Below are 18,097 nucleotides of genomic sequence, written 5' to 3'. Positions count from 1 at the left end.
GGAAGAAAGGACTCTGAAAGCCACTGCTGCTGCACAGGCCTCAAAGAGCCACAGAATGGGGAAAGGACAATTGACTCGGGCTGTGCATCTGGAGCTGTCTCCTGTCTCCCTGGCTGTGGCATTTCCAGATGGGACAGAGAGATGAATTCCCGGGTGTGGGGGGGGGTGGGGGGGGCGCTGGCCTATTGATGTGGACCCCAGAGACCAGGCTCCAGCTTGTAGGATCCCCTCCAAGGTTCAGACTCAGAGCTCTCAGTAAGACTGGATGATTCCCACAATTTACTGGGAAGATGGGTTTTACAAGAAATACATAGTCATGACTTCCTTGCTTTCTCTTCAAGATGGGAGGCTCAGAGGCAGAAGGCTCAAGTTTCTGTTTGTCCATTAACCTGCTGGGTACAAGTGGTGGAGACTCATTGGCAGCAGGATACACTCAATGACTGACCCAGACTTGGTTCAGACTGTTAGCACGGGCGGATGCTTTTGTGTAGTGTTGCTACCGGAAACATTTACAAAGAACACATTTATTCCGTGCACTTCTGGGAAATCTGAGACAAGGTGCTATGGGTGTGATTGCCTGGCCAGGGCTGCTGTAGGCTTCCAAGATGAACCTTTTGTTTCTGAGCTTCTCCATAGGGGCAGAAGGCTTTGTCCTCACATGGCAGAAGTCATGAAGCTCTGTGGTAAAGCTTCCCTCATGAGGGCTGGGCAGGGGGCTCATGACCTAACAACTTCTTAAACGGCACCTACAGCTGAGCTTTGGATGGGACCTAGCCAGACCACGGCGGGTGAAGCACCAGCACTCAGTGTAAGCTTGAATGTGAACTTGTGTTCGTGTTCAAGGAACCTTGTTCTCCAAAATGCCTTGGTCTCGGACCTCAGTCGTGGGTGTCTAGGACTTCCTAAGGAGCTGACGTTACTTTGTAATTTCCTTGTCGGGTGCCCTGACCTGTTTGTGGACACAACCCACTCGCTTTGTGGCGCCCAGTGTGACATAAGGGAGTCCAGGTGTCATCTTGCTTATTAGTCCACCCTTCATTTTCCAGGGAGAGGACATCCCTAGAAGCCATCTAGAAGCTACATCTGCTATGGGGTGAACAGCTCAAGACTGACATGCCTTAGAGCACTGTTAACTGCCCTCACATCTACACCCACAAGGAGAGACAAAGGGAAGGAAGTGGCCTTGCCTGGGTCCTCTGGATTCGGTGCTTTCATGTATGATTGAGGTTGACTGCCTAGAAAGATGTTACACATGGCCTCCAAACTAAAGTTGTTTACTAAGACTTACTTCAGATTTTATCATTCCCCAAATAATACAGCTTAATTATTTGCATAAGTTTGCACTGTATTAAGCACACAGGAAGATGCGTGTAACTTATATGGAAACACTATACTATTTTATCTGTGATTTGAGTGTCTGGAGATTTTCAAAATGGGAGCAGAGAAAGAAGCAGTCACCCGAGGACGCTCAGAAACCACTTACATTTTGGTTCAGCAATACCCTTACATTTTAATTTTTCAGGCCCTACCTTTGTCTCTGTGATTGTTAAAGTTTTCAGACAAAGGAAATACATCTTCACTAAAAAGCAATTTGAAATAAGCTTTCACCAATCATGGAGCCTGCCCTTATCGATAGAGAAGGCTGGCTAACAGAGTGTGACCTGGGTCACAGAACACAGCTGGACAGGTGGCTGGACTTCTGTGGATTGGGCAACACAGCTGATCCTTTTCCATTTCTTGGAAGTATTTACACCATTGCCTTTAGCTCCTGGGTCTGGGATCTCTGGGCTGTCTTTTGCTCTTTGAATAAATATGCACACAGAATGCATGTGTTCGTTTCCTGAGGCTGTGCCTGCCGTCTGCCACTTTGGTACACCAGTCATCTCTCTCAGGAGCCACCTATGATCCTGGGACTGTCATTCTTACAGGGTAGCTTCGGAACTAGTTTTTACATTACACTTTTGGGTGTTCCAGCCCCTCGTGAGCGGAGCTAAATTTTTAAATGCGCATGTGGAGGCCGCAGGATAGTCAGGTGTCCTGTCACTCTCCTCCTTTTCTCTGGAAGCGAGGTGTCTCACTAAACCTCAAACTTGTATTTTAACTAGACCGGCTGGCTGTGGGTGCTGGGATCTGCTTGTTTCTGCTTCCCAACTTTAGGGTTACAAACACAGGACTTTTATGTGGATGCTGGAGACCCGAACTCAGGTTCTCATGCTCATATAGTTAGTGCATCTCCCCAGCGCCCCAAGAGCTAATTTACATGTGAGATTTTCTGCTAGTGCCCACCTCACTCTCAGGCACCCACAGGTATGATGCGTAGGTGCCTCTGCATCTGACTCTCAGCCAATGGGGATTCACAGCTGTCTCGTCCAGAGTGCTACAAGATAGCACCAAGCAGACCTGGAAGTTCTAATCTTTCTTTCAAGAAACCGAACAGAATGTAAACTTCCTCTGGCTAGTTTTACGAATCTTTATTGAAACTTACACATCAAGATGACAGCAATTCAGTGTTTTGAAAACAGTAACAAAAAGGAACCCAAACTCAGTTCAGCCAGATACTGACACCACTGAGCTTGTCCCCGCCTGCCCAGCAGAAACATAGGGTATATTGGTAACTTCTGCTGACAGGTGACAGGAACCTACACCAACGGGCACATCTGTGGCATCACCATGGAAATCAAGATGGGTGTAGAACAGGTTCATTCACACTAATCCCAAAGAGATCGTCCTACTGAGAATATAGGTGGTTGCTATAGGGGTTCAAGTTCTTTTAGAACGAGCAATAGCAGCCACTGTGACATCCTTGCTCACTTAAGACACAGGTCCCCAGCCGAACAGCACATGCTGGAACTGAAGAGGGGTGGGTGCTTTGACAAAGTTGTCATGGTAACACTGTCACCATTACAGCTGAAGTAAGGAGTGGACAACTTTCCATGGTGGCCAGTCCTCAGGATCATTCAGCTTAAGGGAGAATACGGCAGTGGGTTCTGAAGTTTGTGTTGAGGACAGTTATTGCTGAGCGAAGTCACATGATCTATAGTTTCATCCTGGTGACTTATTGCCTTAGGTAGGACTGGACAACCAGCCACTCGAGTTAAAAAGGTCCTTAGTGCACACAGTGTCGGGCAACGATTGCAAAGCTGCACCTGGAAATCAGACATCTGAGTTGCCATTGAATCTACAATCTACTGCTTTGATTTGAAGGACAGGTAGGACTGAATATTGCTTACGTCCACAGCGAGGCTCCAGCAGGGATAGGCCATCGACCCTGGACATAGACGATGGGGACTTTTGTGTGGCTTCAGTCCGTTCCCCAGTTTTTACTAGCAAGGTGCCAGCACTCAGGTCTGGCTTTAGACATCTCTGGCCAGCCGAGGGGATGTTTGGAGTACACTAGCCTTGTGCACTGCAGTTCTGGGACTGCAGGCAGCCATCCCTTCCCCATTTCTGGACTCTTCTAGAGAGGCTGTGTCTGGACAAGCCTTCAAGGAGGACTAGGTCAGGGGTGAAATGTCCCAGAGAGTGAAGTGAGGATCTGCATGCACGTGGAGAGCCCAGCACTGCCTGCTGTCCCTGTGGTCCATGGCTGGCTCCTCAGCATCTCATATGGGCTTGTAGAGCAGGGTGGTGACATACTTTTTCTTGTACCGGTGAGTTGCGCTGAGCACCATTACGCCATCCTAAGAGGGTGGGGATGACCAAAGGAGGACAGAGTCAGGGACTCAGACGTCAGAAGATATGAGAATCGCCACAGGCTAAGGAGAGCAGCTCCTGGGCAGAACCCGAACCAGAACCCAACAGACCCCAAAAACTGCCCTGGCTGTCAACACTTCCAGGCAATCCTGGCACAACGGGTCCTCAGACCACATGCTCAGAAACTGCTCTAAGGCCAGACAAGTCGTTACCTTGATAGAGAGTGCATACAGGTGGTTCAGCATGACGTGGTTTGGCTCCGGAAGCAGCGCTGGATCACACTGTGAGGGAACAAAAGGAGAAAGGGAGATGTGAACATGCAGGATCTGGATCAAGATGATTTTCCTCCCTCCCTTCATGGCACAGGCAGCGTAGCTGAGGACCTGTCTTCCCAAGCTGGGCAGTGGAAGGGCTGTGGAGCCGACAGTAGAGAAAGCTGAATTTATCATGGACTGGAATACTCCAGCCAAGCTTTCACCTGACGGGACTCCCTGTCCCATCCTTACGGAGAAGAGGCAAAAGATCAAGGACCCACTGAAACACTTCCCCAGAACACAAGATATGCTGTGTCTAGATGCCCCTGAGAGGTGGATGGTAAAATCGAGTCTCTGTAGCTACACAATGAAGCAGACAACTCTGGAAGTGGACACACGGACACTGCCGCAAGAGCCCAGACAGTCTCTTCACTGCACATTTCCAACTCTAAGAAAATACACTCACATGGAAACAAAGTGAAGTACAGGCTATTATCAGCTGTGGGGACTCAAAGCTGAGTGAGGTCCCTCACTCAGGGAAGGTGTGTTCTTGTCACTCAACACTCAGAGAACCCCAGTACTTTAGTGCCTTCCAGAGCTGCCAGCAGGCCCGTGAAGCCCAGAAGGGTGAAAGCAAGAGCTCTGAGAAGGTATGACCAGGCCTTCCAGATGAAGCTGGATGGCCTTCCTCGCGCTGTGCACAGAGGACTCAGGAGAAGCAAGCTGCATCCTAATGAGCTGCATCGGTCAGTCTGGGGAAATCTGCTGGGGGACAGAACAGCCTGCAGTCACGGGAGAGAACTGGAGATGGAGGAGCAGGACTCCCAGGCCCTAGCTCTGCCCTGGCAGCCCAGCCTCCCAGCACTGCACCTGTCCTCCAGTCAGGCTTAGCATTTCAGACGCTAACAGCTTTGTCACAGGTTCCCTGAGAGCCCCTGCTCGGCAGGCCTGGCAGAAAGAGAACAAGAGTTGGCCTCAGAATGCTTCAGCCAACTGCTGCTGGGAGTTCCCAAGAGCTACAGCTTTGATCTGCCAGTTTTTAAAGAGCGCGTCATGTTTGGGCTATGCAAGTTCTGTGGAATACCTACACTGGACCAGTTACATATTCATCATTTTCCTCTGTGTGGTTAGAGACCACTTACAATCTACTCTGTGCTGTTAATGAACACGTAAGTCAGTACTGTCTATGGACGATCCTTAAAGTTAGACACATAACCCATGTGACTGTGTGTATCTGTGTGCACACGCGTGTGCATGCAATGCATGAGTGCACCCAAAGGAAACAAAATCTGGAAGCTAAAGAGACATCAGTCCGCTCACGTTCACTGCCACACTATTCACCACAGCCATGCTGTGGAGTCACAAACATAGGACACACCATACGGAGGAGGTGGGCAGAAGGCATGCATTGATTCTGGATGACAGTGGACGCAAGGATACCACCTCCCTCAAAGTCCCGCTGCTGTTTTCCCTATTAGGATGAGCCAGAACCCGGAACTCGGAGTCCAAAACATACCCGTTCTCCCTTAAATTGCTTTTGTCCAATACCTTATTACAGCAATAGAAAAGAGACTATGACAACGGTATGTGGCTCAGCCTCAAAAAGGAAATACTGTCATTTGCAACATGAATTCTGTGGGCATTAAATAAACCAGACACAGGAAGACAAAACCATATGACATATGTAAAATCTCTAAAAGGTAGAATAGGAGAGACAGAACAATTATGGGGAAGATACTGGTCAGAGGGTACAAAATCTCTGTTGGGTACGAGGAACAATAGTGAGAAGAGGCTAACCACAGGGACAATGTACTAGATTTCCCAAAACCTTCAAGACCGTGGGCTCTAACCTCTCCTGGGGGCGCCACTCAGTATCTCTGTAGCTCAGTCTCTTCACCGGCGAGTGGAGAGCACCTCCCTAACTGGACACGGCCTGTGAGAGCCCAGGGCTGCCTGTGTCACAGTGCCAGCACAGGTTCTCCCTGCTCATGGCTCTCTTGGGAGGAGGCGCCTTCCCTGCTTAGAAGAGGTCTTCCAACCTCTGAACTGTTTCAGAGGAGGGAGGGAGCGGCTTCACCCGAATCTTTTACGATAGCAGTCAAGGGTCCTTGCAGTCCCCACTGGCCGTCTGTATGAGCCATTGACAACTTAGCAATGGACACAGAGTTAGCCAGAAGATCTGAAGTTTGCTGGTTCTTATCCCCAGCCTCCTCCTGGATACACAGAGATGAGCACACCAGCCGCTCTCTGTGCGTGGACTCTCAGCACAGAGGGGAGGCTGGTGCCTGAGAAAGCAGGGTCTTTTGAGAGAGAGCAGCGTACACTAAACCGCCCTGGTGGTCCAGCAGTGACTGCTCTAAGAGAAGGCCCCACAGACACATGCGCTCACCAGCATGTGGAGCCTACTTCCGGGTGGAGTGTTGGGTGCCATGGCCACTTTAGCACCCGTTATGGTTTGACCGCGTCCCCTAAAGCTCGAGTACTAGGAACTTGGTTCCCAGTGACTACCGGGAGATGGCAGTAACTGGTGACGAGTCAGATGGAGGCACCTGAGAGTGGGTCAGGCTTCGTGAGGGCACTGTTAGAAAGAGGCTCAAGCCTTGCTTGCCTTTCCACCTGATGGCATGGCAGAGACCATGCTTGTGTACGGCACAACTGCTGGCCTACACCAAACCACTTGCCCTTCTTCATAAGCGCCTGGGTTTCTATTCTGTTTCAGCGGCAGACAATGGGTTAAGGTCATGCCTTATGAACAGAGCTACTTAGTATGGACAACTTAGGTTAAAAGAATGGAAAACCAGCCTCAGGAAACAACCGGCTGCTCGAGGCCCAGCCTCCATGCTTCCTTTCTGCAGGTCACTGGACAGTTTCACAGAGGAAATGTGTTAAGACAGCTTAAATTCTGACCCAGGAGGGCTGATGTTTCCAAAAGCAACTAAGTAATTAAAATTCAATTCTAACATGCTATGGCCGGAGGAAGAATTCCAAGATCCAGCTGACCAAGAAGGGGTGGCTAAATATTTTTCTCATGAAATTTAAATGTAAATTTCACCAGCAGCTTGTGTCCTCCGTATCAGAGGACCACGGCAGTCCCCACAGTGGAGGACACAAGTGCTCACCACTGCCTTGTAAAAGCGGGCAAAGAGGAGAGCAGATGACCATGACCACGAAGGGATCTGGATGGAGTACTCACAGAGATGCCCGTGTCCTTGTTCAGGATGACCTGCAGCAGGTGTGGCGGGAGGATGGGTGGGGCCTTGAACCGCTCTTCCGGTTTAGAGATGTAAGGCTCCTGATGGTAGGGTCCTGGTGGGGAGCTGGACAGCTCTGTCGGGAGATGGTGACAAGACATGCTAAGACCTAAGCTCGGATTTATGGTTTCCTCATCTAGCTTTCTGTCCTGTTCCCTCGATATAGACTCCTATTTTCTTCAAAGACATTCAAGCTCCAAAGAGGAGGAACAGAGGGGATGAAAAACACCTGTAGAATCTGGGTGCTCGGAATAAACCTCAATGGTAAATTGAGATGCTCCAAAGGACAGTTGTGGCGAAGCTAGGTGTCTGGGTCACACTAGCGAGAGCCATTCCTAATGACCTAGCCTCTCCTGTCAGAGGAAAGGCTTCCTTCTTACTTCAGGCTGAGTTTGATGAACGCCACAAGTTCAAGGCTTCAAAGTGGGAAAAGTGGCCTAGCCTAAGTTACAAGCTCTACCAGGCAGAATAAAATAGGTTTAACAAGGTACCGGCATATCAAAAATAAATAAATAACAATAAAGACCTAAGTGTAAAGGCTCTTTGGCTCCACACTCTCAGGTCTGAGCATCTTTACTATCTAGACACAATTAAGAAGCTTCTGAAAGTACAGCACCTCAGGTCAGAAGCATCTCAAATGCTGACGTCTGGCTGACTGCGCCGTTATCCAAACATCATGATGGGCTCTGGTCACCTGATCCTTAAGCTGGTCCAACTGCCAACTTTCTCAACATCATTTTCTAGCCAGGCTCCCTTTACACGATCCAACCACATCTCAGCAGAAAAACTGAGAAAAGCATTCAGTGCAGAAAACTGAGCCATAGGAGTAGGCACATCGTATTAAACAAACGAACTTGAGTGTCTAAAGGGGTTTAGCGCGGGGGAGGGGCGCCCGGCCGCAGTGAGGCGTACTTTGACTAAACACTTTGGTGTGCAGCTGAAGTTCCACAATGGGGGGAGGAGTATGCGCAGTGCCATCATGCCGCACCCTCTGCCTATTTGAAAATATGTGACTGGTCATCCGGAGACAGCCAGTGAGCCCAATGAAAGAGCACCCAGATCCACAGCCAGCCATCCGCTGGTCAGTTTAGAGCTGTGATGTCAGAAGCGGTGATGTCAGTGAGACGCCAGAGGCAGAACCTCCAGATCCACCCAGAAGATGACAGGAAATCTGTAAACTGAACTAAATCCGTTCTCTCCAAAAGTTGGGTGCACTCCCGAAGACTTAGCTTACTGTCTCCCACAGGGCCCAGGAAGCAGTCCCTGTATACAAGAAGGGGAAGCGCAGCTGCCTCTGCCACCAGGATTACTACACATCGTTTCTCGTCAACTGTCCCTGTGACATTCCAGGTAGTTTCTTCCTATGGGTCTAACCCAAAGCTCCGTGGTTAGAGGACTCTGTCTACCAGGACTGAACAGCGAGGTGTGCTATGCAGCCTTTTCTATAGGGAGCCTTTTTCTCTCAGAAGCCTGACAAGGCGCCAATGGACTGCACAAGTGACAACCAAGGTCACTGAGGTGTCCTTTATCACCTGTCAGCCTGCAGTTCTCCAGACATTGAGTGGGAAGTGAGCTGGCAGCTCCCCTGGTGCTGGCTCATTACAGACCCAAAGTGTCCTTCTAGAGCCTCTTCAGCCCCGCCTGGGGAATAACATCAAGTTTGGTTCTGTTCCTACAGCCAAGTGGAACTACAGAATGGCCCACAAGGCAAGGCAGTGACATACGGCTTCTTTGGGGTTAAGCTCCAGCAGCCAGAGCTGCGGAATTAGGAATGAACTGCTGTGGCCTGGAGAGCTATAGTTGTCCACCTGGCCGGGCAGCTTCTGCTCAACTGTGAGAGGCAAGGGAAAGAGAAGTATGTCCAGGCTGCACAGCCCCAGCCTGCACACATGTGGGATAAAGTAACTGTTCATACCAGACACATCGGAGCACTTTTGGGAATCCACCATTAAAGCATCAAATACTTCAAAGTCAGTTTTCTTCACTTGAATGATGTTGTTAACTGTGCCAAGCTGGCTGGTTACTATTGGCTGGGAAGAGACAGACAGGCAGACATCATAACATGGAAGGTCTGTGGAGTTTTTCAGAGGACTAGAATTCCTGGCTGGGAGGTCTCACCGCCTGGCTAGCTACTCTTGGTCAATCATAACAATGATCTGGCAACTGGTGCTGTCTAACTCGGAGCCACACACAGGGAAAAGGGACCTGACAGCAAGTGACAAGGGAAGTGGTTGCAGGTACCCAGAGAGCTGGAGGCTGCAGGAAGAGTACCTCAGAAGGATCGTGGGTCCACTGCCCATCCACAAAGAACTTGTACTGATGCTCTCCTTCAGGCAGATCCAGGATGGCTACGAAGTTATTTTGGCTGCAGAAAGAGAGGAAGCAGTGTTTCAACTGGGTGGGCTGCCCTCTGGCTCCAGGACCAACTGAGTTTGGCTGCAGGAGAGCAGACATGTTCAACAATGCATGGTCACAGTCTCAACCCAGGAAAGCCACTTAAGAAAGCAGCAGGCGAGAGTTTCCAGAGAACTCCATTTGCTCAGACACCAGGAACCTAGAATCCTAACACCACAAGGTCAACGCATGGTTAATTCATGTTCTCCAGTCTGCAGCCTGGGTGCCAAGAAGGGGCCAACAAAGGCAGACACCAGAGGCCTGGCTTCCCCTTGCACAGGGAGATGGCCAGTGTTACAGAGCTCACATACGTGAACACAAACTTATAGAACTACCCAGCAATTCTTGAGCCCTTGCCATTTAGTTGTTTCTTGACCTGAGCTGAACTGACTTGTGGTTACAGGGCCTAGTGGCTCCCTCGCTCATTGTCAGTCATGGGAGCACAAGGGTTCTAACAACCATTGGGCATGCCTCAGGCATGGTCACTAGTGAGAATGGAGACAGAATCCACACCAGGGTTTTAGAGGAAGCGTCTCAGTATACCCTTGCTAATGTCTTCAGAGCATATTCCTTCCAGAAGTACTAGAAGGGAGGTTCAAGAGTCCCTTACAGAGTGACTGTTTAGTGCAGGCAATGTGGGCTCAGATCTGCACCTCTGAGGTTCCCAGCCTGTTCTTTCTCCATGGCACTAGGATCGACTTTTTCAGAAGAAATGTGTAGCTGAGTGTCAGAGTTCTTCTCCACTGAGATACGGCTGTCTTCTGAAAACCATGCATTTAAAGACAGTGATTTCTAGGTTGTGAGATCTGAACTCTGTAACTCATTAAGCAAAATAGTTTCTCACTCAACATCTACATTACCAAAAAAAAACAAAAACAAAAAAACAAAAAAAAAAACCTTTACTCTGTTCACCCGCAGGGAGCTTTTAGAAATAAGAGCATATCCACAGCTAAAGCAACGGGAGAATGAAGTCCCGCCATTACCTTCTTGTGAGGGGAAGTTTGCTCCAGTTGTTGAAGGACCCAGACAAGTAGACCTCTTTTCCACCCCCTGTCCATCGAAACACAGTTGGCCGAGCCTGGGCAGGGGCTTTATCGTTCACTTCAAGATCATGCTGCCAGGCCAGGAACTCTTCCTTCTCTGGAGCCTAAGAAGCAGAGCCAATTACTCAGGGTCAGGCAGCCTCCCCACACCAGACCGCTAGCCTAAGAGCAACAACACACTCTAATCAGGCAGCTCTGGCCACTTACAGACTTGCATCTGTTCCCCCACCTGCAGAATGGAGATAGAAAAGTAACCGCTGTCAGTACTGTGCAGACTGAGATAGTCCCACAGTCGGGGCTACTATTACTGCGATTAGGCTTCATAAAAATTCTAGAGGAAGCTATAAGACCTATTTGGAAGAAGACTGCTGTGAATCCAAGGTGGGTTTAATACATGTGATTTCCCTCCACTAAGCAAGACTTCCGGGTACATAAAAATTTATTAGGGATGATCTTGGAGCTGTTACAACTGGCAAATTCAGAGGGTGAGGGAGGGTCTATTCACCTAGTACTGGAGCAATAGATAAGTAAAACAGACTGGTCCCGTCACTATAGCAAATGATACCTAGTTATGGAAGAGAGTAACCGACTTACTCCAGCCAGAGAGAAAGGAACACATCCAACTCCGGGGTGAAACGCAGTTCTCCAGTCAGAAGTAAAGCCAAAGACTAGATTTCTAGGATGGGAAAACGTCCTGAGGGGAGCTCAGGAAGGCCGACTGCCTCCACCTCCAGCTACTGATCTGCTCTAATCTAAAAGAAGCCTGCAGTCTTTGGATCTGTGCCAGACTTGAGCAGGGGCTCTCAACCTTCCAGCCTGCACCCTTTAACACAGTTCCTCCTGCTGTGGTGACCCCCAACCAACCATAAAATTGTTTTTATTGCTACTTCATAACTGTAATTTTCCTACTGTTATGAATCATAATGTAAATATGTTTTTGTACAGAGAGGTTTGCCAAAGGGGCTGTGACCCACTGCTTTAACGCGCTCAATGACTGTAGCCACAAAGCTGAACTGGGGTGATGGGGAGAATTTCTGACTTGATTGGGCGGACTGGTTACTACTGATGGAATGAAGAAGTGCCACTTAAGTCCCCCTCCCCGTCCCATCTGGTGGATAGCAGTAACACCACCCAGTCCTCTAAAGAACTTTACCAGCTCAGAGCAGAGAGCAGAGGGCACGGTGACTATTCACCTGCCACAACAAGTACTTGCTTCCTCTTAAATAGCCTCGGCCAAAACCACCTCTAGGGGTGGGGACTATCTCAACTCAGTGGAGAAAACAGCACTCCAAAGATCACAGCACACACCTTTCCGCCAAAGCAGCAAGCCCAGAAAATGAGGTACAGTAACAAGAAGCAGGCTCCTTAAAGTTAGACTCAAAATTCAGGTCCACGGAATAATAATGTGGGTTCACAGTCTGGGGGCAGGGGTGAGGGAGGAAAGGCCCAGCAATTAGCCTGTTAAGTAATGAGGATTAATAGGCAACCAGACAGTAACAGGCCATGCTGGGCAGAGTCAACCTCCCTAACTGCGATTATTTCCACTAGAATCACCCACTGTCCTTGGACTGGGCCAGAAGCACTGGCCGCATCACTGTGGTTAAGGGAATGTGGCTCAAGCAGGAACTTTTAGCTTGACCTGCAAAAAATGGTTTGCTCTGGTCTGCTTAAAGTCCAAGCCATTATTTCAGCAAAGCAGAAGTGGAGTAGTCGTTAGCTGCTGGCTGCTGTTCCGGGAGACTCTTGGCCACTGAACTCCTCAAATGGAATTACCAGATCTGAAAGAGTTAGCAGGGTGGCCCAGAAGCGGCAGAACCGAACACCTCCGGCAGTCTGCTAGTCAACTTCGTTTTCAGCTTAACAGATGTGCTCCTGTTTACCTCCAAAACGAACACTAAAACTCCCAGCCCAACTTTTGCAAAAGCCCGTCGGCCTGAAGCGGAGGAAAAGTTTCCGCCAAGCTGTGCAATCAATTACACCTAAGAGAACAGTAGACGCTGGTGCTCAATTACAGCTAGCGCAACTCCAAATTAATTAAGAATTTTAAACTCGGTCCCAGAGCTGCTTTCTCCTTAATGATGTTCAATGAAGCCCAGGGTGACTCTCCTTTCGGTAATTAAGCACAAATTCCCTGACAGGGTCAGCTCCCTCCAGGTGCGAAGCGGGGAACGTGGCGGGAACACAGTAAAGTGCCCTCCCCTCCACCTGAGTCAAGAAGGCTCGGATGCCCCCCGACTCAGCACCTTGATTTCCTCGGAGTGGAAGATGTCGGCGTCTTCGGGGCTGTCCATCAGGATCTTGGGCCTGTCCCCATCCTTGGCGCCCCCCGAGCTGTCCCTCCGCGCCGTCTTATGGCCGCCCTGCCGCTCCAGCGCGGCGCGCTCGCTGCTCGTGTTGCCCATGGCGGGGGTCTGCGGGGACACAGGGAAGAGGGAAGGGACGGGCCGGGACCCCCGGGACCGGCCACGGACCACGCCCCTCCGGCGGCGCGCGCTCGCCCGTCGAGCCCCGCTTTACCTGCTCGGGCAGCCGCGGCTAGAACTCCGACGAGAGCGGGAGCGTAACCTGACACTTCTCGGGCAACTTCTCCCACCCCTTAGCAACTTCCGCTTCCGGCCGGGCCCAGCGAAGGAAGGGTGGTCACTGGGGACGGAGCGCTCGAGGCTAGCACGGCATCACTTCCGTTTCCGTTTCGGGAGAGTCCGCTCGCCCGCGGCCTCTGGCCGCTCAGTGCGCAGTCGCAGTGGATCGTCGCGGGCAGCTCCTGGGACGAGCTTCGTGGCGGCAAGCAGGAGGCGCTCGCGTGCCCCCTTCACGTTCCCGACTGAGCGAGGATGCTATTGACTGTGCCGCCCACCTCGTCCCCAAGTTTGTGCACTCACCAGTTAATGGGGTCCTTGTAAAGGGCGAATCGTATTAAGAAACCATGAGCTGGAGAGATGGGAAGGCCGTTGGGGCGCTTTTCTTTTTTGAGTATCCGGGTTCGATTCCGGGCGCACAAACTCTTCGCTGACCTCGGTGGATTCCCCAGCGCGCAAGTGGTGCCCATACCCGTGCGAACAGAGCACTCATCCACTTCATCTTAAAACAAAACGATCCCCACCTCCCCCCAAAAAACCACGTTTGGGTCTCCCCTTAGATGCAGTGGCTCTAACTTTAGCGTGGATTAGAATAACCTAGTGCTCCTTCAACTGCTCAGCGGCCTCTTGGGATCTGCCAAGTCAGAATTTCTGTAGACTAAGGTGGGGAATGCAGATTATCTGACTGGTGTTTGAGAAAAATGTCAGACCTTAAGATTTCTGGGAAGTTTTTTTCTGTAGACGCTTTGGAGGCTTAAAAACACTGGCCTTATCAGTGAGTTTTTGTTGGTGTTTAAGTTGCGAGTACTGCCTTTTGATAGGGGCCTTGGAATTATTTTGAACACTTTATGCATAAAACGTGTTAGTGTTTGGTGCTTCAGTAGAAGACCCTTTGACTAAAATGTTATCACCTGCCACCCTGTCAATCAGTTTTAAAAAACATTGCCATGTGTGTTTTTTTTAAATGCATTGAATTTGCTAGCCCATGTCTTTCATTTCATCCACTGAACATTTATTTAGAATTATTTTTGTATTATCTGCAACATGAGACATTTTTGTTAAGGGAACCAGAGACCCTGATGACTGATATATGGTCTTTTAGAGGGAATTGGGCAGTATCTATGTAAAAAAATGAATCTTTATTCTTATGGACAATTTTATTTCTAGTGAATTATTATAAAAATTCACACACAAAACTTATGTACAGGCATGCTTTTTTGAAGCATTGATTCTAATTATTATACTAATTCTAAGATGCGTATTATAAGACATTTTATCGCTCTGAAATTGGATGCTTCTAGCCATAAAAGAGCCTTAGATTTGATGAAACGGAGGAATTAAAAAACCCCAGAAGTATTTCGGTGCAAGAATGGCTAATGGCATTTTATGGAATATTGAAAGAACGTTAAAAAAAAAAAAAAGAAAAAAAGAAAAAAGCCGATGACTGGATGTAGTGGGTAGCGGGACACCCCTGAAATCCTAGCACTACCAGTGAGGCTTCCGGGAGGGAGGTCATGAGTTCGAGGCCAGTTTGGGCTACACAGTGGTAGTTAATCTCAAAAATGGGTATATGTGGGAGGGGGAGGGGGCCTCAGGATGGTCCAGTAAAGGTACTTGCCTTGCCAGTGTGGCAACTTGAGTTCTACCCCCAGAGTTCTATAAGTTGTCCTCTGACCTCCACACATGTGTTGTGGTACTGCACCCACATGCTGGTGAACACACACACACACACACACACACACACACACTTTATTTTATGCTTAAAGAAAAACAGAATTGTGTGGGTGAGTATGAAGACATCAGAACATTCCGAATTCCAAAACCGAGTGACACAATAACAGTCGGGCATGGGCTCTGAGGTCAGCCTACCTGGGTTCAGATTCTGATCTTACCGTCTAGTAAGTTCCACTGTGGCTTTATTGGGAAATGGACACAAAAAATAGCGCCGATCTTACATGCCTGTTTTGTGACTCACGTAAGAGCAGTCGTGGGAAGTGGTCAGCATCTGACTCTAGAACACACTCAGTGATTAGTACTGTTATTAGTGCATCATCCTTGAAGATGGAGAGTTCTGGAAGGATTGTCTTCTGGGTGAGAGGTGAGATCGTAACAGGAAAAAACAGAAGGAAGACGTTTGCTTTTTAGCTTATGTGTTTATATAGTTTTTTTTTCTGCCCAACTTATTGAGCAACAATAAGTAAGATATGCTCCAATTCCAAAGGAATACAACATGGAAGGGGAGGGGCCACAGGAAGGCAAAGGTGCAGGTAGGCAAGGGAAGGGCTGAGGGCCAGAGAGGATTTTCTGGAACTAATGACCAACAGCCTAAATTTACTCAGTGGAGTCAGAACTGTTGAATGTGCCTCCTGAACTTAGTAAGCCAGGCTGGAACAGATGACCCGTTTTTCTAACTGTGATTCCAACGTCCTCACATGGCAGCAAGGAGCCCAGGGGCTGTGGGTTCTTTTCTGAAACAACTGGACAGCTGAGACTAGGCCAGAGCTGATGGAGGTGCCTGTCTGAGCACGGCAGATGCTCCCATGTGCCAGGAAGGCCTCTGCTCTTATTCAGATAACAGTGAAAGCACAATCTCATGCTTTCTAAGCCAGACGCCACGTGTCAGCGCTGTCCAGTTGTCAATGAGGTGGTCCAGTTCCCGGGGTTGCACAGATGAGCCCTGTTCAGGGATGCCTGCTGCAGAAGGTAAGTGGATGCTGAGAGTCTGGCTAAGTCCTTTTCTCAGGACTGCGTTGTCTGAGGGAAAGGGCATGTCTTTCTTATTTGTATACATATACCTCAGAGGCCAGCCGCTAGCCTCTTTCCAGCAGGAACAATCAACCCGAGAATCAGGGATTGGCTGGAGAGATGGCTCAGCGAGTAAAGGCATTTGCAGCCAAGCCTGATGACCTGACCTCAATCCCCAGTTGATAAACCAACTCCCAACAGCTGATAAATAATTTTTAAAGCATTCTCTGCCAAAAATATGGTGCTAGTAATTAAATTCCAGGAAATCACACTACGATTTGTAAGAGACATATTTTAGTCATTATGGACCTCAGAATATTTGAAGACTCAGTTTGTCTGCTTGTCCTTGCATCCTTTGAAGGCATTGGATGGATGTGCAACAACCTTAGAAGACAGATTTGAGATAGTCTAAAATAATACTTTATTATACCCTCAAAACTGACTTCAACGTACGCCCCAGGAGACCTCAGAGAGATGAAGTTGAGGACCAGAGGTCTGGGTCACTAATGATGGGAATCTTGCTTTATTATATTACATTTCATGAACAGGAGAACTAACATTTGTATCAGCTGCTGGCCCGTGTGGAAAGTCCAGGTAGGGTGGACTCTCCATTTATAGATGTCTACTTCGCGTCTCTGTTGGGTCACTTTTGGTGGAACTTCTTTTTTTTTTAATTTTATTGAGCTCTACATTTTTCTCTGCTTCCCTCCCTGCCTCTCCCCTCTCCTTCAACCCTCTCCCAAGGTCCCCATGCTCCAAATTTACTAAGGAGATCTTGTCTTTTTCTACTTCCCATGTAGATTAGATCCATGTATGTCTCTCTTAGGGTCCTCATTGTTTTCTAGGTTCTCTGGGATTGTGATTTGTAGGCTGGTTTTCTTTGCTTTATGTTTATAAACCATTTATAAATAAAGTGAGTACATGTGATAATTGTCTTTCTGTGTCTGGGTTACTTCACTCAAAATGATGTTTTCTAGCTCCATCCATTTGGTGGCACTTGTTTTTATTTATGGTACTGGAGATCAAATCTGTGACTTTGTGCATGCCAGACAAGGCTCTGTGCCCAAGCTCAACATGTTACTTATCCTTTTCTTCTCTCTCTCTCTCTCTCTCTCTCTCTTCCTTCCTGTTCTTTTCTTTTCTTTTTTTTAAAGTCACTTGTCAATATATAGTATCAAAATAGTTGCATTGTAGGGTTCTCTTTCTCTCAATTGGTTCCAAAGGGACCTCAACCAAAGTGGACACATTTAAAGCCAATAACCTTCAAGCTCTCCTGACATATATCACAGAAACCTTATCTAAATGTAGCTGTTGGGCCAGGCGGTGGTGGCACACACCTTAGATCCCAGTACTCAGGAGGCGGAGGCAGGCCAGTCTCTGTAAGTTTAAGGTCAGTTTAGTCTACAAAACAAGTTCCAGGACAGCCAGGACTCCATAGAGAGACTGTGTCTCAAAGACCAAAACAAAATGAAAGTGTCTGTTGGGAGCTGGAGAGATGGCTTAGTGGTTAAGATTACTGACTTCCTGAGGACCTGGGTTCAGTTCCCAGTACCAATGTGTCTGCTCACAACCATATGGAACTCTAGTTCTAGAGAATCTGATGCACTCTTCTGTCCCTTATGGACACTGCACACATGTGGTGTGCAGACATACATGCAGACAAAACATCCATACACAGAAAATAAAAATAAATCTTTTTAAAAGGTGGAGATTGAGTGAGAAAAAACAGCACATTGCCTGCTCACAAGCTATAGAGAATCCTCATAAAAAAGATGGGGTTGTAGAATGTTATTTTAAGTTGTATTACTTTTGTTTATAGTCTGGAACATTTGTTTTATGATGTAAAGATGTGTTTAATTAAATAAAATTGACCTATAATCAGGAAGCTGAGTCAGCAACTAGCTGGATTTACTAAAATAGGATAGATTATGGAGTATTTTCTTTAAATTTACCAGACACAATGAATTGGAATTCAGTACACTGTGAATGTAATCGTTACTTGATAATTGTTCTTAATATGTACAGTCTTACTATGTTAAAGTTAAAACTTTTCATTTTTGTTTAGAAAGAAAAAAGGAAATGTTGGGGAATATTATTTTAAGATGTGTTACTTTTGTTTATGCGGTGGAACATTGGTT

General features: G+C 48.1%; 1 protein-coding gene across 2 annotated transcripts; it reads right to left on the bottom strand.

Annotated features, from left to right (window-relative positions):
- Positions 1-2,456: 2,456 nt before the first annotated feature.
- On the bottom strand, positions 2,457-13,307 carry Prkab1 (protein kinase AMP-activated non-catalytic subunit beta 1). Of its 2 annotated transcripts, XM_048422895.3 has the most exons (8): positions 13,153-13,307; positions 12,879-13,046; positions 10,576-10,739; positions 9,470-9,563; positions 9,114-9,228; positions 7,141-7,274; positions 3,906-3,974; positions 2,457-3,680 (listed from the first exon to the last, which is right to left on the bottom strand). In XM_048422895.3, exons 2-8 carry the CDS (start codon positions 13,035-13,037, stop codon positions 3,603-3,605), a joined length of 813 nt encoding a protein of 270 aa, XP_048278852.1. In that variant the 5' UTR covers positions 13,038-13,046; positions 13,153-13,307; the 3' UTR covers positions 2,457-3,602. The 2 variants fall into 2 exon arrangements, with proteins under 2 accessions (XP_048278852.1, XP_048278859.1); XM_048422902.3 differs by lacking the exon at positions 13,153-13,307 and having other exon boundaries at positions 12,879-13,122.
- Between the last annotated feature and the right edge of the window lie 4,790 nt (positions 13,308-18,097).

The sequence above is a fragment of the Myodes glareolus genome, chromosome 2 (assembly GCF_982192425.1).
Source record: "Myodes glareolus chromosome 2, mMyoGla1.1, whole genome shotgun sequence".
Lineage (NCBI taxonomy): Eukaryota > Metazoa > Chordata > Mammalia > Rodentia > Cricetidae > Myodes > Myodes glareolus.
The sequence above is the reverse complement of the archived record's forward strand: the minus strand, read 5'-3'. Positions and strand labels throughout refer to the sequence as shown.